The sequence below is a fragment of the Amphibalanus amphitrite genome, unplaced genomic scaffold (assembly GCF_019059575.1).
Source record: "Amphibalanus amphitrite isolate SeventyFive unplaced genomic scaffold, NRLGWU_Aamphi_draft 000281F_arrow, whole genome shotgun sequence".
Lineage (NCBI taxonomy): Eukaryota > Metazoa > Arthropoda > Thecostraca > Balanomorpha > Balanidae > Amphibalanus > Amphibalanus amphitrite.
In genome coordinates this window covers 632,213-660,056 of record NW_024881776.1, presented here as the reverse complement: position 1 = coordinate 660,056, position 27,844 = coordinate 632,213, and the positions used below count along the sequence as shown (strand labels likewise).

Sequence of the window (27,844 nt, the reverse complement as noted above, 5' to 3'; positions counted from 1 at the left end):
TGCTAGTAGCGGTGGGGTTTACAATGCCTGTTTGGAACCGTGGTAGTGCGACCAATGGCGCGGGAACCGGGGGGGGGGGAGGGCTAGCGATGCATAGGAATACCTCTCTGAATGTGTGACGTCAGCGCAGATATCTAACGATTTTTAAATGTTTGACTAAAACGTTTTGTAGCACGCGGTGGTATATGCTGCTTTGTGCGTAACAAATGCCGCACTTCAAATAAAGTCGCTAGGAACAGCGGAGATCCCAAAAAGTAAACAAAAGTAAAATTCTAATATCTTGAAAACCGGTGAATATTTTTCGATGAAATTACATAGATATTCGTTTTCGCTCTTTCTGAACCAAGCGACATCACTTTCATGCCAATTCATTAACTTTTTTGAAGGTGGGATGGTCCCGGTATTTTTGGTCTGCCTAAGATGGCTGCGCTCGCTAGACACCATTTTGGAGGCAGTCTCAGGTCTTGGTCTCAGGATCCCTGAGAAATTCTGTTCGATTACTTGCTGATGCTGTTCTAAGGGCCAAAATCACTAATTAAAAGCTGACATTACTGACAATGAAGGATTTCTCAGCGGAACTTCTTAGTAGAAGAACACTACTCCGACAAGTGCCAGAATCTCTCCAATGTGGTGTAATCGGTATATAGGGCCTTGGTGTAATCGCTTTGGCAATTCCCGTTTTTCACTTCAACTCGTGGTGTTAAGTTGGGTGTCTGCTGTGTCTGCTGATATAATTGCATTCTTGCGTTCAATCGTACTTTGCAAGACAATGTCTGCCAGAAAGGAAAGGAAGATGACATCTGGAGATGATGATTTGTGTGTTGTATGCTTCAAGGACATAACGATAAGGTGCATTATGGACTGTGAGCACACCATATGCTATGAGTGTTCAACAAGACTGCGTGTTCTCTGTGAAAAGTTGGAATGTCCAATATGTCGCCAGGAAACAACAATGGTAAGTACCTGTATGCTTTACATATTCTTTGATTTGTGCAAATTACGTCTGTTTTGGGCTCTGGCCCATGCAGCATGGATCTGTGCCATGTGCGTCATACTTGGGTGATGTGGGTTGCCCACTCTCCACCTGCACGCAGAGCTGAGTGCTGCTGCCGCATGTTCTGTGTGAGCTGAAACTGGCACTGGTGTATCGCCTGAAGTCAGTTGGGCAAACTAGACTTTTGGAATCAAAATATGGAGGCATCAATTATTTGATTCTGGTGGGAGGAGCCATGACCAAATATGGGCATGGAATCAATTTTTTTATTCATTTGGGTACACTTTTGACTTCAAACGAATCGTTACGCTTGAAAAAAGGCCCATGACGGTGAGATTTTTCTTTTAAAAGGTAGAAAAATGTGGTAGGTTTGCAAAAAGTGTTACCTCAAAGCTAAGAAATTGTCCCTTTGGCCTTGTGAATGGGAAAAAGACAGAGCCACTGTCCATCACGTAAAAGCTGTTTTGAGGAAATCACACTGTATGTTATTTTTGTATCATGAATCACATACCTACTAACCAATCAGTATTTGTGTAAAATGGCAAAATGAAATTTTTAAACCCCTAATTATCATTGTTGTAGTGCTTTTATATTATTTATATGGTTTTTACCTGTTGCTTCAGTTTTTGTATTCTTGACATTTAAAAATTGTGAATTGTTATCAAATGTAGTGAAGGTAAAGTACAACAATGCTATAGGTATCAGTTGTGGTGCTGAGGATACCACTAAATGAGAATAATAGCAAGATAAATGCTGTATTCTTGCAAGTCATTGTTGCCTATCTGTTAACATTACCTGTGAATCAAAATAATGATTAGCCAGCTGATGGGGAATCAATATTATGATTATCTGTGAATCAATTCCTTGATTGCCTTTCACTACCTATAGAATTCAAATTGTTATGATAGGAGCAATATTATTTTGCTTAGGAGATAGTTCAAGCATTTCTGTTCAAGATCAGGCATGCTCCTTCTTGAAACACTCTTATTTTTATGTGATTGGTAAGTTAGAAATGGTTTGCATTTATGCCCAAAAGGTTAAGGAATCAATCTTTTGATGCCTCCATATTTTGATTCCAAAGGTCTAGTTTGCCCCATTGTTTGCCCAACTGAAGTATTGCCCATTGGTGGCTGGTGTTTTTTTTGTTGTTTTGTTATAAAATGGTTAGATCAAAATGCAGTTGAATTGGTCCTGAAAAGATTTCAAGGATTTTTTTTTTGTACCAATTGTCACATTATTGGACATCCTTAATTCAAAATGATACCTACTGATTTGTCTTGCAAATTAAAGAAAGAACATAATCAAACCTGACCTAAACTTACCTAATACCTACTTATACCTACAATCTACAACTTACAATGTAACAGCATACAACCTACAAACTTACACTACAACCTAACCTAACCTAAAACCTAAAATTTCTGCTGTTGCATATTCATATCAACAGCATTACAATTGTGGTTTGGACTGTATCTTGACGGATACCATTAACTATGGTTAATAGCTAGGTGCCACTGAAAATAGTGAAAATGATACCCAATAAACAACATGCAACCTTTTTACATAAGAAATAAAGGGCAGTATTCTTAAAGGAAATAGTTCACTTTTAACATGGGGTTTGAGCTGGAATACCAAGCAGTTCTGTAGTTTGAGCAGCTGAGACTACCTTACCTTACCTTACCTTACTGTTGGCGGGACTTTGGGAGGCCAGAGGCCTTTTGGACCCGTTCTCATCGAGCTCTTTGAATCTCGGTTATTGCTCTAGCTTAAGTAGGTATGTCATAAATATGATCAGACCAGTGACTATCAAGCAGGTTCTTGAACTCGTTAGCAGAGGTCGCCGTCACGACGTGGGGGAGGCAGGGAGTTCCAGTCGTTTAGCGCCCGGACGCTCCAGTGGTTTCTCCGAGCTCTTGTCAGCGCTGTCGGTTTCGCTAGCTTCATGGAGTGACCTCTGGTGCTTGTAGAAGGAGCCGGCTGGAAGAAGTCGTCCTTTGCCAGGTTGAGGTGGTCGTTCATCAGCATGTACACCATGATGACGTCACCTCTGCGTCGTCTGTAGAGCAGGGATGGAGGCTTGAGTTTGCTGAGGCGCTCCTGATACGGAAGATGACGGATCTCCGCGACAAGCCGGGTAGCTCGGCGCTGTACTCGTTCCACAAGAAGCTGGTCTTCCTTGTTAAAGGGTCCCCAGACAATGTTCCCATACTCCAGGTGGGGGCGCACCAGCGTCTTGAAGAGAAGGGGTAACGTCTGAGTGTCCAGCAGCTCGAAGGAACGCCTGATGATCCCCAGGATCTGGTTTGCCTTCTTGATGGCCGTGGCAGCCTGCTTCCGAAACTTCAGCTGCTCGTCGACGATGACTCCCAGATCCTTCTCCTCCCCAACTTGTGCGACAGGGGCTCCAAGCAGGGAGTATTCGTGTCTGGGATTGCCGGACCCCAGATGCAGGACCTTACATTTCCTCTGATTAAAAGGCAGCAGCCAAGTCGTGGACCAGAGTTCGAGTCTTTCCAGGTCCAATTGCATCTGGGTGCGGCCCTGGGTTCCTTCCAGCCAAGGACTCGCATACAGTTTTGCGTCGTCCGCGAAGAGCTTGATATGGCATTTGACACAATCGGGGAGGTCGTTGACGAAGACAACGAAGAGAGTCGGGCCCAGGACCGAACCTTGAGGGATGCCGCTCCTTACTGAAACAGGAGCAGACCTGGCACCGTTCACGACTACTTGCTGACTGCGTCCGGTGAGGAAGGCCTCGATCCACTTCAGCAGATTCCCTCGAACCCCAAGGCCGCGCAGCTTCCGAAGTAGGCGCTGGTGGGGGACGGAGTCGAACGCCTTTCGGAAATCGAGGTAGGCGACGTCAACTGGCTCCTTATTCTCAATCAGCCGCGTCCAGTCCTCCAGGGATGACAGGAGTTGAGTAGCACATGATCTTTTCGGGAGAAAACCATGCTGAGCATCATTCAGCTGTCCCGTTTCGGTCAGGTGCTGAATAAGCCTGTCCCGGACAAATCCTTCAAGTATCTTTGACAAGACTGATGTCAGGCTGATTGGCCGGTAGTTTGTGGACTCCTGTCTGCTGCCACTCTTGTAGATAGGGACTACAGAGCCCTTCTTCCACTCGGATGGGAGCTCGCCGCTCTCCAGCGATTTCCCAAACAGCGAGCTGATGGGAGCACATAGTGGGATGGCCAGCTCACGAAGGACTCTCGAGGGGATCTCGTCGGGACCCGGGGAAGTTGACGTTTTGAGGTTGCGAAGCTTCCTCTCGACCATGTGAGGAGTTACCTCGACTCTCTCGAGGAGGGGACCTTCCCATTGAGATGTCAGGCCAGGAACGCTCGAGCAGTCTTCACTCACGAACACACTGGCAAAAGCCTCGGAGAGCACAGCCGCTTTCTCCTCATCAGAGCAGGCCAAGGAGCCATCAGGCTTCTTGAGGTCTTCGATCCCCGCCTTTGTCTTGGTCCGGGAGTTGACATATCGCCAGAAGGGCTTAACCCCTTCTTTGAGGTTGCTGACAAGCTGCCTTTCGAAGTCCCGCCTGAGTCTTCTTGTCAGACTGCGCAAGTCGTTGCGAACTCGAGTGAAGCGGGTGTGATCGGCCTCGGCATGTGTCCTGATGTAGCGCCTCCACAGTTTTGTTTTTCTATTCCTGAGTGTCAATGCCTCTCTTGTCATGTAGATACTTTTCTTCTTTCGGTGCTGTTTCAGCCTCGGGATGTGCTTGGTCATCGTCAGCTTCAGGGTGTCCGAGAAGAACTTGTAGTGATCCTCCAGGGGAGCTAGATCCATGCTCCTCCATGCAACACTCTGGAGGTCTCTGGCCATGCTCTCATACTCTCCCCTGTGAAGGTTGAGCCTGCTGTCTAGGGTGTCTCTCCTGGACGTATAGCAATGCAGGTTGAACCGCAGTATCTCGTGGTCACTGTTGCCTAGAGCAGGGAAGTGGGCTAGATTTGTGACCATGCCCTCCTCATTTGAAAATATCAGGTCAAGGGTGTGAGGAATAAATCCATGTCTGAAGCGAGTAGGCTGCCTCACATGCTGGAATAGGTAGGCATCCCGCACAGCCTCAAGAAATGTATGCGAGGGATGAGAGGGGGGTGCTGTAGACATGTTGCAGTTCCAGTCGATGGTGCCAAAATTGAAATCACCCATGATTAATAAGTGTGATGGCTTGGCGTTGCTGACTTCAACTAGTAGGTTGCAGAGGTGGCCCGTCAATGCAGCATCAGCTGATGGGCTTCGGTATATGCCGCCTAAGATCAATGCATCACTTCCAAGGAGCCTGATCTTGAGCCAAAGCTGCTCAGTGAAAACATTGCCAAAGAAAGATATTTCTGAGGCCTGAATACCTTTGGCAATGAACAAACATACACCACGAATACCACTAGACCCGAGATTTGGAGTTGAGGGATCAAAGTTGGTGTACTGGATGTATCCGAGAATGGCCAACTGAGCTGGAGCTATGGGAAGTGTCTGTGCCTTGGGGATGACCTCGGTGATACATATAACATCAGGCTGACTGCCCGCAATTTGCATACACAGCTCATCCCTTTTGTTGAGAAATTGGTCAGCATTAGTATAGAGAAAGCTGAGGCCAGCCTTCTCATCTCTTCTCCTGTCTTGAGACAGTCATGCAGCTTCCTCAGATTCAGATTCAGAGCTAGAAGGAACAACTGCAGGAACATCTACAGTTTCTGGGATGACCACCGAGGCCGTCCGAGCAGTTTGCGTTGGTCGGTTTGATGGGGCTGTGGCCTCACTGCCTCCCACACCCTGATTCTGTCGGGAGGTCCTGTCACCATGATTAGCCAAGGTTGTCTGCAAAGGTGTGGGGTGGTCACCGTTCATCGCGGCAGGTGGGTCTTGGACTTCAGGGGCTGCTGCCTCCCTTCGTGATCGACCAGCTCAATCCAACCTTCCCAAGAATAAGGGCGGTGTGGCCATATTGGTGAGAGACACGCTGTGCTCAGAGTTGATATCGACCCCATCAACAGGTGTGACTCATTCTAATTTAGAGATTTTGTGGGTATTAGTACACCTCAGTAAAAACCGGTCTGTGCTTGTAGCGTCCGGTTACCGAGTACCCTCGAACACTGTTCGCCAACTGTCTATAGATTTCGAGGACTTGGAGTGCCAGATTCAGTTCATGTACACACGGTTTCCACGTGCCACACTGGTGATTACTGGTGACTTTAACAACTGTCTCCTCAAGACAAGGTCTGGCAACTCGCTGAGTGAACTGTTAGCCACATACGGTATATTTATCGCCAATGTAAAACGGCCCACCTACCGTCCGGCGGGCAGCCTCCTCGACATAATCGCTACCAGCCGGCCAAACCTTGTGCGCCGTGTGGGCGTCACCCGATGTCACTACGGTGGACCACATGATTTTACGAGAGTGTTGTTGGCCCGTGAGTATCCACCTGCAAGCACTACCGGCTCATACGTGCTCCGACGCGCGTTAGCGAGAGTGGATGCTCCGGCTTTCAATCTTCAACTCTACGAGACGAGCTGGACCGCTGTTTTCTGCTCTGCTACAGCTGACGACAAGTGGCGCCAATTTCAGCAGATTTTTGTGGGTCAGCTGGATACCGTGGCTCCGCTGAGGCGTGTACGCGACAGGCAATGTACTGCGCCCCCTGTCACGGCCGAAACTCAGCAGCTGATGCGGCGCCGCCGAGCAGCCCTCAGCGCGGGCGGCCGCGCCGAGTATAAGCAGCTGAACCGCCAGTGCCGCTCGGCTGTGCGTAGAGAGAGTCGAGAGCGGTACGAGAGGGAGATCGCGCGTGGTGATCGCGGTGGGCTGTGGCGAGTGTTACGACCTGTAATTGGCTCGAAAAAGCAGCAGTGCGAGATACCGAGCATAACCGCTGACGCACTGAATGACTATTACGTGTCAGTGGGGCCTACCACTGCTGCTAGTGTGCCACCTCCGACCGCAAATGTGCCTACCCGGCTCCCGCGAGTGTCAACATGCTCTTTTTGTGTGGAAACGGTGGACGCAGACACGCTATATACCGTGCTTCTATCTATGAAACCGTCCAATTCAACTGGAGACGATGGCATTAGTGTGAGCATGTTGCAGAAGTTTTTCCACGGCGTAAGACATGCGTTACTAGATGTTGTCAACTTCAGTTTGATCTCTGGTGTGGTCCCACGAGCGTGGAAACATGCGCTGGTGACACCTATCCCTAAAGGAAAGGTTACAACCAAGCCGTCCGATACACGCCCCATTTCTATTCTTCCGGGTATTATGAAGCTCGTAGAACGCACTGTTCAGACCCAATTAACAACGTACTTAGAAGAAAATCATCTTCTTGCTGATGCCCAACACGGTTACAAGAAGCAGCGGTCTACAGAAACCGCGCTTCACGTAATAACTGATAGGGTTCTTCACGCAATGGAAAACGGCAACATATCAATTTTGGTCTTATTGGATTTGTCCAAATGTTTTGATGTAGTGCCACATCAAAATTTACTTCGAAAACTTGCACTGTATGGCATTGACACGAAATGGTTCAGCAGTTATTTGTCTGATCACACTCAGCAGGTTAGGCTGTGTGCCGGTAAAGGACGGAACGTACTGTCGCGCTCACGAGAAAATAACATTGGTGTTTTTCAAGGCGGAGCGCTATCATGCGTCATGTACATGTTGTATGCCAACGACCTCAGCCTCAGTGTCTCAGATGATGTAACAATTGTCCAGTATGCAGACGATACACAGCTGTTGGTCAGCGGAAAGAAACGTGACGTGCAGCGAATGGTGGCCTGTATGGAGAACGCCTTACACCGTATGTATCAGTGGTTTTGTGCTAACGGCATGATGCTTAACACAGCTAAGACACAAATGGTCGTATTAGGTACACCAGCGATGCTGCGCGACCTGCCCTTAGTCTCCCTTCACTTTTGTGGCACTGTTGTTGCTGAGTCGCGAGCCGCCAAGAACCTGGGTGTTTACGTTGACCGCCATCTCAACTATGAAACGCACATCGACAATGTAACTAGAAAGTGCACGGGCATTCTTATTGCTCTGACTCATGCACGTCACGTGATCCCAAGAGTGACACTGAAATCCATTGTCGAGGCACTTGTCCTTTCCGTGTTACGGTATTGTTTGTCAGTGTATGGTTCGTGTGGCATGACGCAGCTTCGACGTGTACAAAAACTTGTCAACTTCAGCGTTCGAGTAGTGACGGGCAAGAGGCGATATGACCATGTATCTCAGTCCCTGGAACAACTGCAGTGGCTCACTGCTGAACAGCTTGTGATATATCACACTGTGTGTGCGGTCGAGCGGGTTATAGTTTCAGGGCAGCCTGAAAGCATCATGGCGACTATTGGTCTGCGGACTGATCAGCGCCACAGCCATAACACGAGGCAGGCCAGCCTGTACACGCTCCCGACTATCCGAACTGAGGCAGGGAGGAGACGGCTGTGCTACCGAGGAGTAGGGCTACTGAACAGTGTCGGTGTGGAGCCCGGAACGTGCGGGTTCCGTTCTGCAGTCAGACGCGCTGTTAAGTCGCAGTAGGGTATACCTGACTTCATCATGTGCGTGATTGTAGCTGCTCTGGTATGTCTGTTTCGCCGTGTCCACAATGTTTTAATTCGCTTACGTGAACTAGTGAAAAGCCATTGTTTTATAATGGATCTTGTTCGAATACATCTATCTATCTATCTATCTATCTTCTTCTGGACCCAGAGAGAGCCAGGTCTCATTACTCTGCTTCCTTCTACAATCTTGCGATTTTTAATCACCAAATTTAGCTCCCCATTGTCCTTGCGTCTCTTCAGTTCCTCTCTCAACTTGCGTCCTTCTTCTCTTTCCTCTCTCGTTAAGTCAGGGGAAAGGTAGATCCTTGGCCACAACTCACTGTGGCGGAGCTGGGGTGCCTGGCGGAGAATTTCCCATTTAGTTTCCTCACTGTCGAGGGTCACAATCAGCAAGCGGTGCTTGCCCGTCATGGGCTTCCCAACTCTGAATAACTTGGTCACACTGACACTTAGATGGAACTCATCTTTAACAAGCTGGACAAACCTGGATCTGTCCTGAGCTACTCTATCAGCATGGGTTTCAGCTGGTGATTCAGGCAGGTTATGGACAACCACATTGTTCTTGCGTTTCTCCTTGTCTAGGACACTGTCCACTATACCCACAATCTGCAGGGAGGGTGTGGGACCAACAGATGTCTTTTGCTGCTCCTTTGGTAACTTTTCAATCTTGGATGTGATAGACTCAATCACCTCAACACAGGATCCCCTGACGATATCAGCGTAGGACTGCTGCCTCTTATCATCATCATCCCTGACCTTCTGGACCACTGTGATGTTGTGATCGAGAACTGTGGATTCCAGTTTCTGGTTGCTGGCCTTGACAACATCTGCAAGGTGTTCTTGTCCATCACCCACCTTCATGAGTATTTTGGCTTGCTCAGAGAGAGCTTCCTCCAGGTGGCACAGCCTAGTCTCAACACGAGTGCAGCAGCCACAGCGGTGGGCTGTTTTTGAGAAACCATCCTTACATGCTGAGCAAAGCCACGCCAGGGACTTATGCCTCTTCAGAGCTTTCATCTCTATCTCGGTAACACCCTGGCAGTCGGCATGGAACCATAGGCAGCATGCATCACAGAGAATTCCCTCATCATCATCAGATACTGGCCTGCCGCAAGATTTTGATGGGCCACCCGAGCAAATCACAGCCTCAACTGCATCGCTTACACTGGAGGTACGAGATGGGGGTCCGAATGGTTTGAATACCTCATTTTCTAGTTTTCCGACTTCTCTTCCCTTCAACTTTGACCTGGCCCCCTGGAGCTTCTCCTTGCGGGACACATTTACATCAGCTATCACATTAGAACATGCACCGCGAAGGGAAACGCCATCAAGATCCACTGATCCTGAGTCTCGGCCGCGATCGCAGTCCCCATCCTGATCCTGCCCAGTAGGCCTTTCCCCCGATACTTGCTCCTTTCCAACATCAGAATTGGCCGAGCCCCGATCTCTTACCTTCTTTGCAGCTTTCTGATTGCCTCTGCCCTTAGTTGCAGTTTTCACAGATTCATTTGCATCCCCAACTGCCCCTCCAGGCACTCGAACGCCTCTCGTCGACACATTTCGCATCGGGGACGCCGATTCGTTCCTGTTATTCCGCCGTAGCCCCGGGCGCTCCGGGGAGCGGAGTGTCGGCATACCAACGCAGAGAATACCAGCGCCCCTAACGGCTGGTTGCTTCTCGAGTGAAGATCAAAATTATTTTCTTCTAGTTCAACTAGCTATGTGCAGAATGTGAGATGAGTATCTATGAAAAACTCATGGAACACATTCTTGAGAAACAAAAGATCGATGCAACAATCCAAGATCGCCAGAGCTCTCGAGGGACGTCCGCTCCCGCCAAAAGTCCGCGACCAACTCCCTAGAGACTAGCACAAGTATGCTGCAGTGCCTAGATGATGTCACACTGACGCTGACACTCTGGTGTGGGCTGGACTAATGGGCATAGTAGCTGTCACTGCACACTGCAGGCACACATTTAAGGTTACCTACCTGTTGCAAATTTATGGAAAACACCTTCATTATTTTATTAGTGAGCAAGGTTCTTCTTGATTTTTTTTTATTTTGTGCTTTATTTTTTTGTATTAAAGGGACCCTCCCACCTTAACATTAGATTTGAGTTGAGATAGCCAAAATGGGGTCCCTGGCTCACAATTACCGATTTCGGCACTCACAACATCGAGAAATGCCTTAAATCGGAAATATTGAATTTCAAAATTGCAGCATTTTGATTCAGAGGGGCTAATGCATAGGAATACCCCTCTGAATGTGTGACGTCAGTGCAGATATCTAACGATTTTCAAATGTTTGACTAAAACGTTTTGTAGCACGCGGTGGTGTATGCTGCTTTGCGCGCAACAAGTGCCGCACTTTCAGCTGCCAAACTATTGCTTCCAAATAAAGTCGCTAGGAACAGCGGAGATCCCAAAAAGTAAACAAAAGTAAAAGTCTAATATCTTGAAAACCGGGGAACGTTTTTCGGTGAAATTTGGTAGATATTCGTTTTCGCTCTTTCTGAACCGAGCGACATCACTTTCATGCCAATTCATAAACTTTTTTGAAGGTGGGAGGGTCCCTTTGACCAGCATTTGACTCAGTGTCCACCCAAATGCCATTGATGGAAGGGGGAGGGGCATTTTTCCCAAGATTCTAAATTTGAAGTCACATAATTGATTAGGGTCAGCTGTCAGGTCAAAGGTTAAAATGGAACATATTATTAACATTTAATTTAGGGCTATATTGAATGCAGGCATTGAGCCCAGTTTTGGTTGGAATGCAAACACAATACCAATGAAGCCACTCAGAAAGCGTTGAACATGTACATGAATAATATTTCTGAAGGTCAAGGTCAAGTACAAATGGTCACTGATTCTGAAAGTAATATAAATGGCATTAACCCGGCAGGCGGTGGGCCTACCAGCCACCTTCCGCGCGGTGGGGGGGGGGGCATTTCCCCCCCCCCGTATCTCCGAAACTGCTGGACGGATCCAGAAAATTCAAACGGCGTTCGATAGCCCTGTCAAATTTGTTTAGAGAAAGCAAATTTCATTGACCTCGGGGTCACCGATGACGTCACAGGTCAGGTCAAAGATAAAATGTTTCACCGTTCACGGGGCTTCTAGGGAAAGCGCTATAACACCGAGTAAAACGCATTTTGTCGAAAATCAGCGATAAGGCGTCAGTTGTCTAGTACAGTATATCTAAAAAGTATGTCCCCTGGTTTGGCTCTCCCACAGGAGGCGAATCGGTAACTTGGCTGAATCCCAGTTGCGGCATCCGGCCGCCAGGGTCGCTGCCGCGCGAGCGGCCTTGACCGCTCGCATGTCATTGGCAGTTCGGTCCCTCCCCATCTATACCGAGGTGGGGAGGGGAGAAGAGGGGAAGAGAGGGGAGGGAGCGGCATCCGCTCGGCACTTGGCGATACCTGGCTGACCTCGCGCTCCCTCGCTGACCTTTGTCCTGCCCTCAGGCGAGGACCGACTTCCTGGCCTGTAGCGGCCCAGCGGAAAACCGAGCTCGCGGGGCGCGACTCCATTGGCCCAATCTTATAAATGGAATGCTGTCGTATTCACGGCATTAGATAATATTAATAGTGATACCAGCAGTGGATGTGGTAAAATACAGTCCAAAATAAACGAAAGCACTCGATTCGTGCATAATGCGCCCTCCCATTCAAATAAGCCCGCCCACTTCGATAGATGGTGTAGTTTCTTAGGGCGTAAAAGATGCAAAACACTACCGATTTTTTTTAGCTCGGCCACTGGGACCGACAATACACAATTGACTGAAATGCATGAAAACCATTTTGCATTTAGGTAATAGCCGTTTTCTGCACACAAACTTTAGCCAGTGACGCCCTGTCCATTCTAAAGCGTTTATAAGATTGGTCCCAGCACCCGATTCTATATGAGGAAGTCGTTTAAAAAGCATCTTATTTCTAACGAATTTATGATTATGGCCACTTTTACAGGACGTCTATAGAGCTTTGACTTTTACATTTCTTCCTCGTTCAGGAGAAACGTTTTAACCCTCACCGGACCTTCAGGTTTCCTGAATACCGAGGGACGTTGGGGGTTGGAAGTGAGGAAACAACCCCCTTCGCCGATTCGCCCCTAATTGAGCTAGAGCCTCACGAAAGAAACGATCGTGTGCGTCGTTACGAAATGCAGCGATTGGTCTCCGATTTAAGGACCAGGGTCACCCGATGACTTCGGAGGTCAGGTCAAGAGGCCCAAGGCACAGGTTCGGTTTTTGGTAAATAACTTCGCTAAAAATGATCGCAGATCCGCGATTTTAGCCGCATCGTGTTTGTCTAGCTCAGGCGTGTCGAATGGTATACTTTTGCTTCGGGTGAGATCAACTTAACCCTCGCCCGTATAGAGGGGGGGGGGGGTCGAACGGACCCCCCTGGCCCCTCCCTCGGTTTTTCGCGAATAACTCGCGTAAAAAGCGGCCGATCGCGACGAAACTTTCGTTATCCTCGCTTTAATCAATTTTACACCCACCCTGAAATCGTCATGACCCTGACCTTAATGACCTTTGACCTGCGACCTACTTTTCGAGACCATGTTTGGCCGGAATCGCGATTCGGCGTATGTCGGCTCGCATTAGCGGCGCGTTTGCAGTCTTTTCGTGGTTTTAAGCGTTCAAACATGGGATATGATGTTGCTTCCATGCATTAGGGTGGGTGTCAAGGTCACCGGAAAGTCAGGTCAGGTCATTGACCTTTGATGACCTCGGTTCACTTTTTCGAGTTTTACATGTTTCTAGGCCAGTTTTAGGAGCTGAATTCGAATTTAGCAGCCATATGAACATTTACGAAGTAGTTTTGGTGCCCTCGTAACATGTTGCGAAGCTGTCAGAGGCGGTTGCCACCTACTACGAATACCCTTACTGGTTGACCTGACCTGACCTGACCCGACCTGGCCTAAATGCATGAAGACATCATCTGTGATCAAAACTAACATGATATTCGTGATCAGCACCCCGAAAACCCCATAGCAGCCACGCTTTACGACTTTCTAACAGGCCCGATTTTCCCGACTTTTGGGTCATTGACCTGACCTGGAAAGTCAACCGATAACCTAGGACCTTAAAATTGGGTATCATCGACTTCCTCTCGTCACGGCCAACACGCTCGTTTTTTCCGCGAAGCTCTAGCTCGATCAGGGGCGAAACGGCAAGGGAGGGTCCAACGGACCTCCCCCCCTTATACGTTTGCGGCTGGAAAAACACCAATATGGGCGAGAGTTAAGGTGTTAACCTCGGGTCAAGGTCAGGTCACAGCCCGTTAGGTCACGAAGCTGGTCAAAGGAGGTTATATTGCATATCAATCGATTCGGCAGGTCTTTTCATGTCCATTAGTGGCTTTATCGACTCGGTAGCTTTAGTTGATCGGGAGTTATTGACGAAAAACTGATACCCTTGGTTACGTGATAAATGACGTCACGCAAGATCAACAAAGCAAAATTAAAGCATCAGACCTTGCAAGGAGCGCATGAAATCACGATTCCGTGTGCTTGAGAATTTGAGATAGTTGTATATCATTTCTGGACCAAACTAGCAATTTCCATATTCCCCTGACTTTTAATGGTGAGAGACTGACCTGATTTCAGGCGACCCTTCAGAAAATCCGAGATATACATTTATACAAGTTGTGAGACTCTCGATCATACTATAAGATCCTGTAAGTTTCATCTCCCTATGAAAGCTCTGCACTGAGGGTGTAGCGAAGTTGAACATTTTAGGAGTGTGCACACAGTCCTAAAATGTTGAGGACAGTTTAGGACAGTTTCACACAGTTCATTTTATGACTGCTCATTTATGACGTCATAGATCAGTGACCTGACTTGACTTAAAAATGCGGTTGGCGTAAAAAATCTGACTTATCAAATCCCGACTAAAAAAATCGACTTATAATTCGGTTAATCAAATCCCGACCATGTTTTTACCTGGCCATTAATGTTCTAGCCTTACAGGTGATTGTTTGAACGCGGAAGATGCTGAATCTTGGTTAACCCCATACTTATCGTATGATAAAGAACGTCAGTGTTAGAAAGTTAATTAACAATTTTATTTAGGATAGTTTAATTCAAGTGGGTATAATCCGACTTGACAATTTACTAGGAGGGTTTTGCAGCGCTATTAATTCGGCATTTAATTATAAATCATTGCTAATTTCGATCCGGATATCGTTATTCAATGCTGGCCTTTGCGTCCTCAGAAAGTTGTTTATAGTCATGAAGGCTTGCATTGACCCATACTTTCCATTTTTCAGCACTATTATTCGCCGTAGTTGACCAGGTGTTTTCTTCAGCTCTCCCCTGAATCCTTTGGCTTAGACCTGGCGTATCACCCGTGCATCGCAATACGCACCTACCACACACAAGTTCATGATCCCCACGAACCCACATCAGCGTCCGTTCGCTTGGTGTGTGACCCCTTGACCTTTGGCCGCGACAACTGCCAGCTTGCTGGAGCACCCCTCCCTACACGCGCTGCCCCGCCCGCTCCCCTCCCTCCCCCCCCCCGGGGTCGTGTCACGAAGGTTCGGGCTTACGCTACTACCGGCCGCTGCGCAGCTGTCACCTAGCGCCTGGGAATGTGTGGTCTGGTGCGGATTCAGCCAACTACCGGCTCGCGACACCAGCGCCACGTAGTGGCGACGGTACATTCTTTTTAGACACACTGTACATATGTTGCTATTAGAGGTCACTGGTCATACCAGGACAGGTCACAGGTCAGGTCACCAAAGGTCACCAAGGGTCACCACATGAGCCCAACTTTACTAAGGTTATGCGATGCATGTTTTATGGCCAGTTTTTCATTTCCAACTCAATGGTGTTGGTTATAAGACCATCAGGTACGGTTTAGGTCACTTTCTGGTGGAGGTCAGGTTAGTCCCCTCCGTGGCCGAGTGGATTAAAGCGCCGGAATCCGACGCTTAGCCGGTAGTGAGAGCCCGGTTCAAGCCCCGGTGCGGGCGGCCACGTTTAGCTCCTACGCGTAATGGCGTGCGTGTCTGTGGCAGGGGCCGCACAGAAGCCAGGTAACGTGAGTGAGCGGAGGGGACCGTGTCCAGTCGTGAGGGCACGTTAAACGTTCGGACAAAATTCTGCCATACAACTGGAATTGCGCGATCGGGTGGTGGGGTCAGGGTCAGCACAACAAGCTATGCTTAGTGCGGGCTCTGATTCATCAAATCCACCCATTCAACCATTCGGACTAAATTTATTAAAAAAAAAAGATAAAAAAACGTCAGGTAAAAAAAGGTCAAATTTCAAAGTTGATATTTTTGCATAAAATGGGTATAAATTCGATGCAGCTCGTCACGGGGAGTCTAATGGTGGTCTTTGTTTTGCTCTACGAGGTCTAGAATTGCTAGAAATTGAGTTTGAAAATTTGACGTCATCAATTTTGAACAGTTTTTTTCGCTATAACTTGGCCAAAAAAAGAGGTATCGATCTCAAATTTGGTATGTAGATAGAAGGTGGTAGGGACTATCACATATATTCCGTTTTTTTCGAAATTAAAAAAACGTTTTTGATTTTTTGGCTATCATATTCAAAAAATCTATTTTTTGATTTTTGGGGGTCAAAGTCCAAAAAATTTGAAAAACCGAAATAGCAGTTTTGTAGCCCTTTTGATTTCACACCTTTTATGTCTGAAACATTTTTCTGTATCTCTAAAGCTGTAGGCCTGACAGCTCTTACCGCGAAACCTTTTTTTTGGGTCAAAAATGGCAAAAATGACGTCACTCTGACGTCATTAGCGGCTAACCTATCATAGCCTTTGGATTTTTTTTGTCACCATGTGCGCTAGCTGCTCCCGGGAGGGTACTGAAAGTTTGGTGACGATCGGCGCAGCGGTTCTCGAGATATATTGAAAAAAAACTAAAGGGGGGCAAAAAAATGCCCCCCTCCCCCCACCGCCTGGAAGGTTAAAAAAACATCTTCTGGTCAGTGTTGCCCATAAAACGCAATGGAAGTGGTGTTAATGTATTATTAAATTATTTTGAGCAGATGAAGGTCAAGCCAGGGTACCAGGTCAAAAAATAGTCAAGATATTGCAGAAACACGACAGGGGGCTTTGTAGCGCCCCCCCCCTCCTCAGTCATACGCGGCGAGTAATAGCAATGATATGAGACCGGCTTACTTTTTTGCACATCAGTGATCAGTTTTTTTTTTGCGTAGCTGGCGAAATTCATGGGCGTCTTAAGACAAAGTAGGCCTTCAAGTTAAACAAAAACAACCGCAGCCGGCGATTTTTTACGGTAAAACGCAAACAGGGCTATGAAGTGTCAAGTGAGGTGTAGCGAAGTGTATAGTCAGTCGATGACACGAAAGCATTGTTGGTATCAGTTAGGTTATTTAATTACACTGATCTGCATAAACGTTTTACTTTACTGGATTTGGGAAGATTAAACCGAACATTTAAATTAAACCGGGCAGTGGCTAATTTCGTGCTGATTCCGTGCTCGACAACATCGCCGGTGTTTCGCGCTGTGTGGCAGAGGAATCAAATCAAAAGATCTCAAAACGAGCCGCCCCCGGATCGGTCCGAACATCTGTTCTTGCTAACCTCAGGACTAGCCCATCCGCATCCTTCTTCACTCTTCCTTGCCCGGACTGACGGTCATCCCTCCAGACAACCCTGCAGGCTCCAGTCGTTACGCATATATATATATTATTGGTGACGTTGATTTGTTTTGTGTTATATTGTCTACGTTTATGTTATCTGATTATGTTGAAGTGGTTCTAACGCGACTGACTGCTTTCGCAGGCGGTGTTCACCCGCGACAAGGGCTCGTTCCGGTCCGTCTACATGCGCGCCCTGTTCAACGAGGACCAGTACCGGCTGGCGCTGGAGGATGAGGGTGTTCGACGCGCCTTCTCCATGCTGCTAGCGCACACCTGCTCACGCTGCCAGCCGCCCAAGACGTTCCCCGTGTTCAAGCAGTTGGCTGACCACATGTTGCGCCAGCACCAGTTACAGTTCTGCGAGCTGTGCGTTAAACATCTAAAGGTGGGTGTTAGGGATGTCGGGACCGAGCTGTTGCTGCTATAGCGGCTACCATGGTAATTGGTAGCACTGCTGAGTGGTGGTGGTAGCGGCACGGTGTGATGGTCCATTTAAAAGTTTCAATTCGTTGACGATATCGTGCAGTGCACATTGTCTTGCCTTTGTGCAGTGTACCAAACACGCAGTGTTTGTGAGCTCTCTTTGGCTACTCATTAAACCAGAGAAAAAAAGTTAATGTCATTCTTTTGTCCATAATATCTTCACGCCACACAATACACATGACAAATATGACATTTTGTCGGTGTATGTTTTCAGATATTTACCAGCGAGAGAAAGCTCTATACTCGTGAAAAATTGGCGCTACATAAACGAAAAGGCGACCCAGATGATTCGTCCCACCGCGGTCATCCTCTATGTGAATACTGCCAACAAAGGTACGTCCTTGTATATTTCGTGCTCACGCGGTCCTTATTTCCCGATGATACGCAAATGCCACAAGCCGTGGTAGGCGGAGTATAACCCTAACAATGGTACTCCATGCTCTGTACATTATTTGGCCACTAAAATGCATCGATTGTACTTGATTTTTATTTATTAGGAGATTGAGGGAGGGGCTGGTGTTAGTTATCATTGCCTTCTTGTCACCGGTTAGTTTGCTGGCGTGTTCCGTCTAATCCTTAGGGCTCGGCCGCTTATCAGCCGTGTTGTGCCGACTGAATCCGTCATGGCGTGGGTCGGGTGCTTGTTGATGTACTCCTGCGTGTGTTGCAGATATAATGATAAAGATGAATTGTTTCTTCACCTTCGTCGGGATCACTTTCACTGTCACCTCTGCGAGGCGGATGGACGCCACATATTTTATGAGTAAGTTTTAGCCACTAAAACGCAAAAGCATTGGCCAGTCTTAAGGCCTGGCTACACTATGCGTTTTCTGCGTGCGTTTTTTTGCGGGTTTGCGTTTTTTCGCGATATTATTAAAGCAAAAGTTATGAATAATACATGTTTTACATTAGTTATACACAAAAGCTCATATAACTTATATTTATTGATATAATAGGTAAAAAACATCACAAAAACGTAATATCGTTCTTTTTTCTAGAACGGTATTACGCAAAACACGCAAACACGAAAAAAACGCACGCATAAAACGCGTAGTGTAGCCAGCCTGCTACGTTACACACTTTGCGTTTTCATGATCAAGTACAAATAAGCTAGCATAGCATTGGTTTATAATGCGAATTATGTTGTATGGTGTACTTATATCTATAAATATGAGTACCTACGATGGGCAGTTGTGGTTTGCTGTCACCGTATATTTGGTCATCAATTAGTAATGCATTTCCACGGTCGTAAAATGCTCGTGAACTTTCCTTTCCACCCAAGTCGTCCCTTTCCACCCCTTTGTATTCCCTCTACCGTTTGATGCCACTCTCTAACCAATAACCATCCTGTTAAATAATCATTTCAAAATATGTGACGTTTTTCAGCGATTATGCGCATTTGGCCGACCATTTTCGCGAGGACCACTACTTCTGCGAGCAGGGCCAGTGCAAAGATGAAAAGTTTGTTGTATTTCGCAGCGAAATGGATCTTAAAGGTAAGTACAGTGAACGGGGATATTTTCCTAAGCTTAATGTTGTTACCAGAGTGAAATTGTCATATTGCGTACCGTCTGCAGTCACATTTGTCGAGTAGGGCAGATAAAGTCATTTCGTATATTGATTCACGCAGCATAACCTAACGGTAACATATGAAGAATATGTAACATGCCTTGTGCTATATTTCCTTGACTTATATTATTGTTTGTCGACACCCTCGACTGGCTATGCAGGCTATACAAACGGCTGGTTCGGACACCCTCGTATGTCACCGTCCCTCACCACCGATAAACCACCTGTCTCTGTTGCCACCCGCTATCTCACCCCTCCCCCCCCTCTCCTCGTGCAGCCCATCGCCTGACGGTGCACTCCGAGAACAAGAGCCGCGGCCAGCAGCGGCAGGACCGCACCCTGACGCTCGATTTCAGCTCCGAGCAGCCGGGACGGTGGCGTAGGAACGATAGATACGACCGCAACGACAGATATGACCGGTAGGTCGGGTATCTGAGATAAAACGGCAGGTAGTGATGTGGTGTGGAGGGATGTGTTAGCATAATCAGATGCGATATGGGGCACTAGGTCAGCTGATACAGAAGGTTTAAGTCTTTGGTCAATCCTCAAACAGCTGTTTGTTGAGCACTGAGTTGTGACTCATTTTTTATAGGGCTGATGGATAAAATTAATCCATGTTCTAGAGGAGGAATGTGATAGCTGTTATCGTTTATTGTTGTGTCTGACATAAGGTACCACCGATTGTGATGAGGTTAACGTCTAAGTGAAGCTGGTATTGAATCGCTCTGAACATTAATGCTGTTTTACTTAATTCATAGCGGAAATTGCGATTAGATAGAACAGTTCTGCAAATACTTGTGACTCAGCAAGGGAGTCTCGTGCTGCTCCCGACTCCGACCGCGTCCTTTTTTACCGTCCACCACATACAGTTACGGCCTAAGTGACGTCATCCTCTATCGTTCTGCCGTCTTCCTGTGTCCGTGGCCGTATTTTCCGTTTTCTGGGATACAGCTATCATTAACCCTCGCCGGACCTATTGGTTTTCTACATACGCGCCGGCCGAGGGGGGGGGGGGGCGGGTACGACCCCCCCTCGCCGTTTCGCCCCTGGTGGAGCTAGCGCGTCGCGGAAAAAACGAGCGTGTGCGCCGTTACGAGACGCAGAGATTGGTACCCGATTTTAAGGTCCTAGGTCAACCGGTGACCTCTGAGGTCAGGTCAAGTGCCCCAAGGTACGGTTCAGTTTTTGGTGAATAACTTCGCAAAAAACGGCCGCAGAGCGCCGATTTTGGCAGCATCGTGTTCGTCTCGCTCAGGCGCGTCGAATGGTATACTTTTTGTCCGGGTCAGGTCAACTTGGGGTGTTGACCTCAGGTCAAGGTCAGGTCAGCACCCCCAGGTCACGAAGTTGGTCGAAAGAGGTCATGTCGCATATCATTCGATTCGGCAGGTCTTCCTGAGTCCATTGGTGGCTTTTCCGACTCGCTAGCTCAATTTGATCAAGAGTTATTGACGAAAAACTAATATGACCTTGATGACGTCATAAATGACGTCACGCAAGGTCAACATTGCAAAAGTGACGCATCTAACCTTGCAAGGAGTGCATAAAATCACGATTCTGTGTGCTTGAGATAGTTGGAGATCGTTCCCGGCGCCAGAATAGCAGTTTTCATTTTTCCCCATTGACTTATAATGGTGAGGTCACGAAAATGACCTGACCTCATATGACCTTTAGGAAAAATCCGAGATATACAAGTTGTGGGACTCATAATGGATACTAGATCCTGCAAGTTTCATTTCCCTGTGACATCTCCTCTGGCAGTGAGGGCGTTGCGAAGTTGCGACATCTGAAGACCGTGCAGAGGTTCACTTATGACGTCTTAGGTCAGTGACCTGACCTGACCTAAAAATGCGGTTGGTGTCAAAAGATGCGGCTTGGATCAAAGGTCAGGTATGCCAAGTTTCAGCTCTCTATCGTCAGCGTGTTCGGAGCTATCGCGAAAAAAACCTATGGGGGGGGGGTGGCACCCGCCCCCCCCCCCCCCCCCCTCGGCCGGCGAGGGTTAACTTTCCGTGCTGACATCATCTACCGTCTGCGTCTTCCCATCCTCCAATTCCGGTAGCGTCATCGGCAGTTCATGATGTCATCAGTTATCGGCACGGAAATTCTAGCTCCACCGTCCGCAATATCATCTACCATGTGTGAAACCAATAACCATCCTCTGCCATTTTCGGTGACATCAATATCACCAATCATGCTCTGTGACGTCATCTACCATCCAAGACGTCATCATCTTTGGGGACTGCCGTTGTTGGCATTACTACATTTTGAAGCCGTATTTCGCCTGTATTTTACCATCCGCGATATCACCTCCTGCCATCCATGAAGTCCGCATCTTCTGTCATCTACCATCCTGGCTTGTCGTTAGTATCTACCATCCATGGCATCACGATCTTCCGTCGACGACATCCTCCATCGGCCTGGGCATATTCTTCCATCCATGTCGTCATCTTCTACCACTCGTGACGTCACGCTCCGCCGTGGTGACGTCTTTGCAGCCGGGAGCCAAGTGGACCCCCGGAGCCGCCGCCGTCGCCGCCGCCGCCTGCGCCCCAGCCGGTCAACACTAGCAGCCAGCAGGAGTTTCCGACGCTGTCCGCGGGCGGCGCCACCGGCGGCGCAGAGCTGCCCGCCAGGTCAGCTGGGTGATGAGGGCTGAAACAGACTTTCGGCAGGCAGGATTCACATGCATAAATCTCGATCACATCGATCAATCGCACGGATGTGCGTGCGCAGCGTGCGATCTATTGATGCGATTTACTATCAAAGGAGCCTGTTTCAACCTACAGAATGTGGAAATTGTGTCGTTATGAGAGGCTTAGGACAGGATAGTGGAATATTGTTTGTGTTTCTATGGATTGTTTTGCACACCGCTCCGTGCTTCTATCCTCAGGAGACTGAAATCCTTCTCCTCCACGCCGCAACCCCCTCCGGGCTGGACAGGCAACTTTATCTCATGCGGGCTGCTCCCTTGGAGCGGCACCGCTGCTCCCGAGGGAGCGCACCCCGTAGCCGGATGCAGTGAGTACCTTGGGGCTGGGTGGCCTGTCCTCTGGACGGGCTCAGCCCCGGTGACTCACTAGGGTGCCTGCCCAGACCAATGTCTCCCCCTAAATCATATCATCCTCCCGGCTCTGAAATGGTCTCGTCAGACCGAAAGGGCCCAACCCAACAAAACAAACAAACAAACAAACAAACAAACAAACAAACAAACAAACAAAGACGTCCTGAAATGTGTACAAGTCATAATCTCTTCTTCTCATGTCGCCGGTCCTCTTCTCATGTGTTGCACTTTTGGTAGAGGATATTGGTAAACATGCTGAGACGAGAATGTCGGGGCAGTCCTGTCCTGTCCTGGGGCGCCGTTTCGTAGCGTGTTCACTGTTGTGTTGCGCCGCTTACTGACATGTCCTTTCTTCCTCCATCCGCCAGTCGGGGCAGCCTGGCGCAGCGCGTGGCCACAGCCGCCGGGAAGACGGTCCGCTCCACCCCACACCGTGGCGGCGGCCGGCCCTGGGACAACCGCGCCGTCGCCGTCACTGATGAGGAGTTCCCGAGCCTGGGCGGCGGCCGCGCGGCGCCGCCCCCGTCCGCCGCCCCCGCCCCCGCCGCGCCGGCGTTCAGTGTCAGCGTACAGCGGCGGCCGGCCAAACCGGGCCGGGCCGCGCCGTCCCGCCCGGCGACCTCCGCAGAGGACTTCCCCAGTCTGGCGGCCCCGCAGCGGCCTGTCTCGGCGCCCGTGGCGGCTCCGGTGCGGTCCGCGCCGCCCAGAGCCGCCCCCGCCCCCGCCCCGGCCGCGGCGCCCTCGCTGAGTGTCAGTGTACAGCGTAAACAGGCGCCGGCTAAGGGCGGCGGCAAACAGCAGGGGCAGGGCCGCAGCACCAATGTGGCCATCGACTTCAAGCGTCGGCCGGCGTCGGCAGGCGTGGCGGCGGCGGTGGCGGCGGCCGCGGCGGCGGAGTACGACTTTGAGGAGCCCGAGGAGCCGGACGTGCCCAGGATATCGCAGGTGAGGATGTAGCTCATATTGTGGTGTGTCGATTTAGATTACGGTGACCCAGCTTCAGTTTTGTTTTTTATCTGGATCCGGATGATGAACATCTTTGTTTCCGGACTCACGAATGGATGTCTCAAATGCCGAATAGTGTCATGCCGACTCTAGTTGTTAACACGCGCACTGCAGCGGGTCTGAGCCGAACACGAACTGCAGGGGGGGTTGAAAACAACCCCCCCTGAGATCTCAAAAACGGCGCAACGTAGCGACAAGCGGTAAACGGCGTTGGATAGGTTGAGATGAGATCTACAAGAAATACTAAGATCATTTTTAGGTCAGGTCAAAAACGAGGTCACCAGAGGTCACCGAAGACAAAATGTTACGATTTTCACAACAGGAATTTCGCGGTAGTTTTTCTTGAATAACTTGTCTTGCACACAAGACAGAGGATCGATTCGAACGCCATCGTTCTTAGCTCGTCAAGGCGCATCGAATGATATATAATATGACCTCGAAAGGTCAAGTTGAAAATTGACCTCAGGTCAAGGTCATGACCTGACCGAAATAGGTCATGTTGCATATCATTCGATCCGCATTGACGAGAAAAACACGATAAACGTCGAACGGAGTCTCTATCTCTATTCAATCTCAAGTTATTGAAGAAAAACCGCTGGTGACCTCAGGTGACCTAAGATGACCTGGAGATCACCTTCCAAAGGTCATAAGTGATATGTTTCGGTGAAATCACCAACAGGGACCTGTAATACTATGATCCTGAGCGTATTGAAGTCATAGGATGGCATTCAGAGTAAGTTGAAATTTCTCCCATTGACTTATAATGTGCCGGTCGCAAAAATGACCTGACCTTAGGTCATCGATATAAAAATTCCGAGATATACAAGTTGTAGCTCGTGATGACTTTACTATTTCCTGTGGGTTTCAAGATCATATCTCAACAACTGTGGGCTTGGGATTGCAAACTTCGAAATTTACGTTTCGAGGTAGGGTCACTTGACCTGACCTGGTGACCTGACCATAGGTCACCTGGGGTCAAAATTTTTACTCAAGGTGTGCAAAAGTTGGGAGAACAGGTATGCAAAATTTGGCGGCGCTACGCGCCGCCGTTTTCTCGCGATTTGCGAAAAACCACAGGGGGGGGGGGTTGAAAACAACCCCCCCCCCTGCAGTGCGCGTGTTAAATCACAGTACTTACATAGTTTATCGCTCTAATTGTTCGTATTTGAGTGCTGAAGTTCTTCTGCCTATTGAGTTTCGTTCTTTTCGCTTACCACTATCGCCCCAATAAGTCCCAATAAACAGCTTACCACTATCGGTCAATCCTGCTCCCTCTCTGTCTATCCCCCCTCCATCGCCCATTCAGAACGCTATTCAACATCACTGACAAGCGGTATTCTCCCGACTCTCCATCCAGGTCTCCAACACGAGCAACATCACGATCCAGCGGCCGCCGGAGCCCGCGCCGCCCCGAGCGTCCGGCAGCCGGCCGCCGCCGCTCACCAAAGACGCGTTCCCCTCACTGGGGAGACCCGCCGCGGCCGCCAGTACCTCCTCCTGGGTCACTAAGAAGGCTGAGCCGGCGCCCAAACCGGCCCCGAAGCCGGCCGCTGCCGGCCCGCCGGCTCCGAGCGATTTCCCAACGCTGGGCCCTGTGGCGGCGCACGGGAACTTTGGGAGCTTCATGCCCGCTCGCGGGGCAGCGGGGTCGACTGGCTCGGCGTGGGGAGGCGCTGGTGAGACAAACACCGGCAAAAGCAAGAAGAAGAAGACTAAGCGCCCGGCCGGAGGCGAGAATGGCGTATCGGCCGCGACCGGGGCTCTGAACGGCCTGTCTCTGACGACTGCTGCGCCGGCGGCGGGGGCGGCGCGGGCTGCGGACGGGAAGTTCCAGTACCGAGAGCCGGAGAACTTTGCCGCCCGAAATAACCGGCTGGTTCACCAGGCACGCGAGCTGTTCCCCAGCGAACTCGAGTTCAGCGCCTTCAAAACGCTCTCGAGTGAGTATCCCGGTGCCACAGCTGTGGAATAATCAATGTTTTGATACGGGGAAGTGATTATACGCGCCCTATGATTTCGTGGAATTTCATCGGAGCATTGCAATTATGGCGATGCCCTGCTTTACATTTTTTTCAGCGCTTCTCACCCGCGACTTATGCAATTCCTGCAAAGCATATGTCGTAAATCAACAATCCCCTCAACATTTTCCCATTATTGCAGGCCAACCAAAGATGGGCCAGAACTACTTCGAGTCGTAAACATGCCAATACTTTTCACTTTCGATCCCCATAAGGCTCAGTATGATTAGAATCGCCTCATATTCCTCACTGAGTGTCCGTTGGCCCGCCTGCAGAGGCGTTCCGGGAGTCGGAGCTGTCGGCGGAGGACTACTACTCGGGCTGTATGAACCTGCTCGGTAACGACAAGTTCGGCAAGATGTTCCCCGAGCTGCTCGTGCTGCTGCCCAACATCGACAGACAGAGGGTAGGATTAGCGAGCGGACGCATTTAGCGTACTGACGCGCACGGTGCAGGCGTTTATATGCACATTGGATAGACATTCGATCCGTGGAATGTGTTTAACTTCGTAATGCTTGTATACTGATCAGGTGTTTTTACGTTGAGAGGTATAAAAATCGGTTCACATACACTAACAACGTCATATAACGCTTACATAAGCTACACCTTATGGGAATGTTAGATTGCTGTTATTTTGCTGTTCAATGCCCGTTCGGGCAGTTGTACACGAACACACTCCCGACCGCTAGTGTAGCAAGAAACGTCTGGATGGCCGTCCCCTTGGCCGGCCGACTCGCCTGCCTCCCACTTGCTGACCCTCCCCCTGCCATCCCTTAGGAGCTGCTGGCCGCACACGAGAAGCTCAACAAGAACGGGTTCCAGCGGAACAAGTTTCCGTCCTGTCCCACGTGCGGCCAGGTCCTCGTGTTCGACGATATGGCCCAGCACACATCGCAGCACTTCGAGGACGGCGACTTCCCCGTGCTGGACTAACCTGTCGCTGAGATCGTTCGTCTGCCCGTCCACCGTCCGCCGGTCGCCGTGCCTTGGTTGCTGTCGTAATGTCTGGAGGTTGGAGCTCGCGATCGTTAACTAGCCATGGAGTGAGCGATTAGTGTCAGAACTGTGATGGCTGCGCTGGCCAGTGTGCTGGTGTGTGGTGTTTTGAGTGGTGCTGACGATAGCAGAATGCGGGGTTTGGTGGGTGGCAATATGTCTGTGCCAAGACGATGGTGCGAGTCAGGGTGATTTTGGGCGATTGGGGAAAGTTATGTTTGCAATGTCAGCACTCAGCAGGTATCAGGTGCATGGGATTTCATCTTGTAAAGGTTATCCGCACACGCTATTGATTGGAATCGCGGTAGACCAGTTAAACCAGTCCGTTAACCTGATGGGGTGGGAGTGCTTTCTGCTGGCTTCCAGCCGGTAAACCACCAGCCCTAGACTCCGCGTCTAGTGCTGCCTGACAGTCTGCCTGTCACCGAGGCGGGGGCACTCCACTCGGGACCAGGTGATACCAGACCCAGTCATCTAAGGCCGATACTCTGTCGCTTTGCGCTCATGCTAGTTACGTTCGTGTTGCGGGGATGGCACCATGCCTGAGTTTTGTGAAACATCTGAACGAGACGACGCAGTTGCGATGATTTAGCTGATAAGATTCAAAGTATTAATCGGTTACGATTCCATCTGCTTGACTACTCGTACTCTCCTGATATAGTCGTTTTTAGTGATCTAGCTCCGCCTGCGCTGGTGTGTTGGTGTTGTGTTGGAGATACGGCTGGCCACCCGGCGGTGCGCGGCGGGGCCGGTGGGCGCTGGCCCTCCCGACTCCGACCGGCCGGCCTCGGCCCTGTTAGTGCCTTCTGTTGGCGGCGTACGCTGCGGCCCCGGACCGCGGGGACGGCCGACCGCCGCTGGGATGTGATCGTTGTGTTACGGATGAATTAGCGAACCAGGTGATGGAATGGTCTGTTTCACTGAATACAGAAACGTTTTCCAATGGTTACGGTTTTTTGTTGCTAAGTACTGACGCATGCCTGCAGACAGATTGAGATGACGCTTGTCGCTTGCTACAGGCATGCCTCGCAGTCGCGAATTACCGATTCGAGCTCGCGAACAATAATTTGGGAAAGAAGACACGGAGCAGACCGAGCAGACGGCCACATAGGTAGTTGTTGTTGTTGTTGTTCCTCCCGGGCGACCTCTAGGGTCGCCCGTCAGCCAGCGGCTCCAGATGGCGCCTGAAGCCGCGGGCCAAGGCCGCGACGACGTCGCCGTCGCGCAGCTGCGCAGGGTCCACGTGTATGTTGCCGAGCAACCGAAGGCGCAGTCCGGCGAGACTCGGGCATCGGAGCAGCACATGCTCCGGTGTGTCCGCCTCCTCCTTGCACACGATACATCGCGCCGCAGGGCAGTCCTTCTCGGGGCAGCCGGGGCACGAGTTCGTCGGGAGGCGGCCGATACGGTGGAGATACTGGCGGGCCATTCCCCAGTGACCGGCCCTCAGTTGGTGTACATCCACCGCCTCGCTCCTGCTCACGCCGGAGACCGGGCTCGGCATCCGGTCTCC

General features: G+C 49.6%; 1 protein-coding gene across 2 annotated transcripts; it reads left to right on the top strand.

Annotated features, from left to right (window-relative positions):
- Positions 1-315: 315 nt before the first annotated feature.
- Positions 316-27,276, top strand: LOC122387306 (E3 ubiquitin-protein ligase ZNF598-like). 2 transcript variants are annotated; one of them, XM_043377406.1, is made up of 11 exons: positions 316-955; positions 17,339-17,581; positions 17,894-18,012; positions 18,350-18,442; positions 19,066-19,175; positions 19,526-19,667; positions 21,747-21,884; positions 22,681-23,257; positions 24,675-25,257; positions 25,611-25,741; positions 26,113-27,276. In XM_043377406.1, the coding sequence occupies exons 1-11, from the start codon at positions 626-628 to the stop codon at positions 26,266-26,268; spliced, it is 2,622 nt and encodes an 873-aa protein (XP_043233341.1). In that variant the 5' UTR covers positions 316-625; the 3' UTR covers positions 26,269-27,276. The 2 variants fall into 2 exon arrangements, with proteins under 2 accessions (XP_043233341.1, XP_043233342.1); XM_043377407.1 differs by lacking the exon at positions 21,747-21,884 and having other exon boundaries at positions 317-955.
- The last annotated feature ends 568 nt before the right edge of the window (positions 27,277-27,844 follow it).

What these genes read in the sequence shown, in the direction of transcription:
- LOC122387306 (XM_043377406.1), top strand. Translation starts at nt 626, where the DNA reads ATGTGGTGTAATCGGTATATAGGGCCTTGGTGTAATCGCTTTGGCAAT. An exon ending in CAGCGAAATGGATCTTAAAG is followed by an intron (nt 19,176 to 19,525) that starts GTAAGTACAGTG and finishes CTCCTCGTGCAG; the next exon opens with CCCATCGCCTGACGGTGCAC. An exon ending in CGCCTTCAAAACGCTCTCGA is followed by an intron (nt 25,258 to 25,610) that starts GTGAGTATCCCG and finishes GCCCGCCTGCAG; the next exon opens with AGGCGTTCCGGGAGTCGGAG.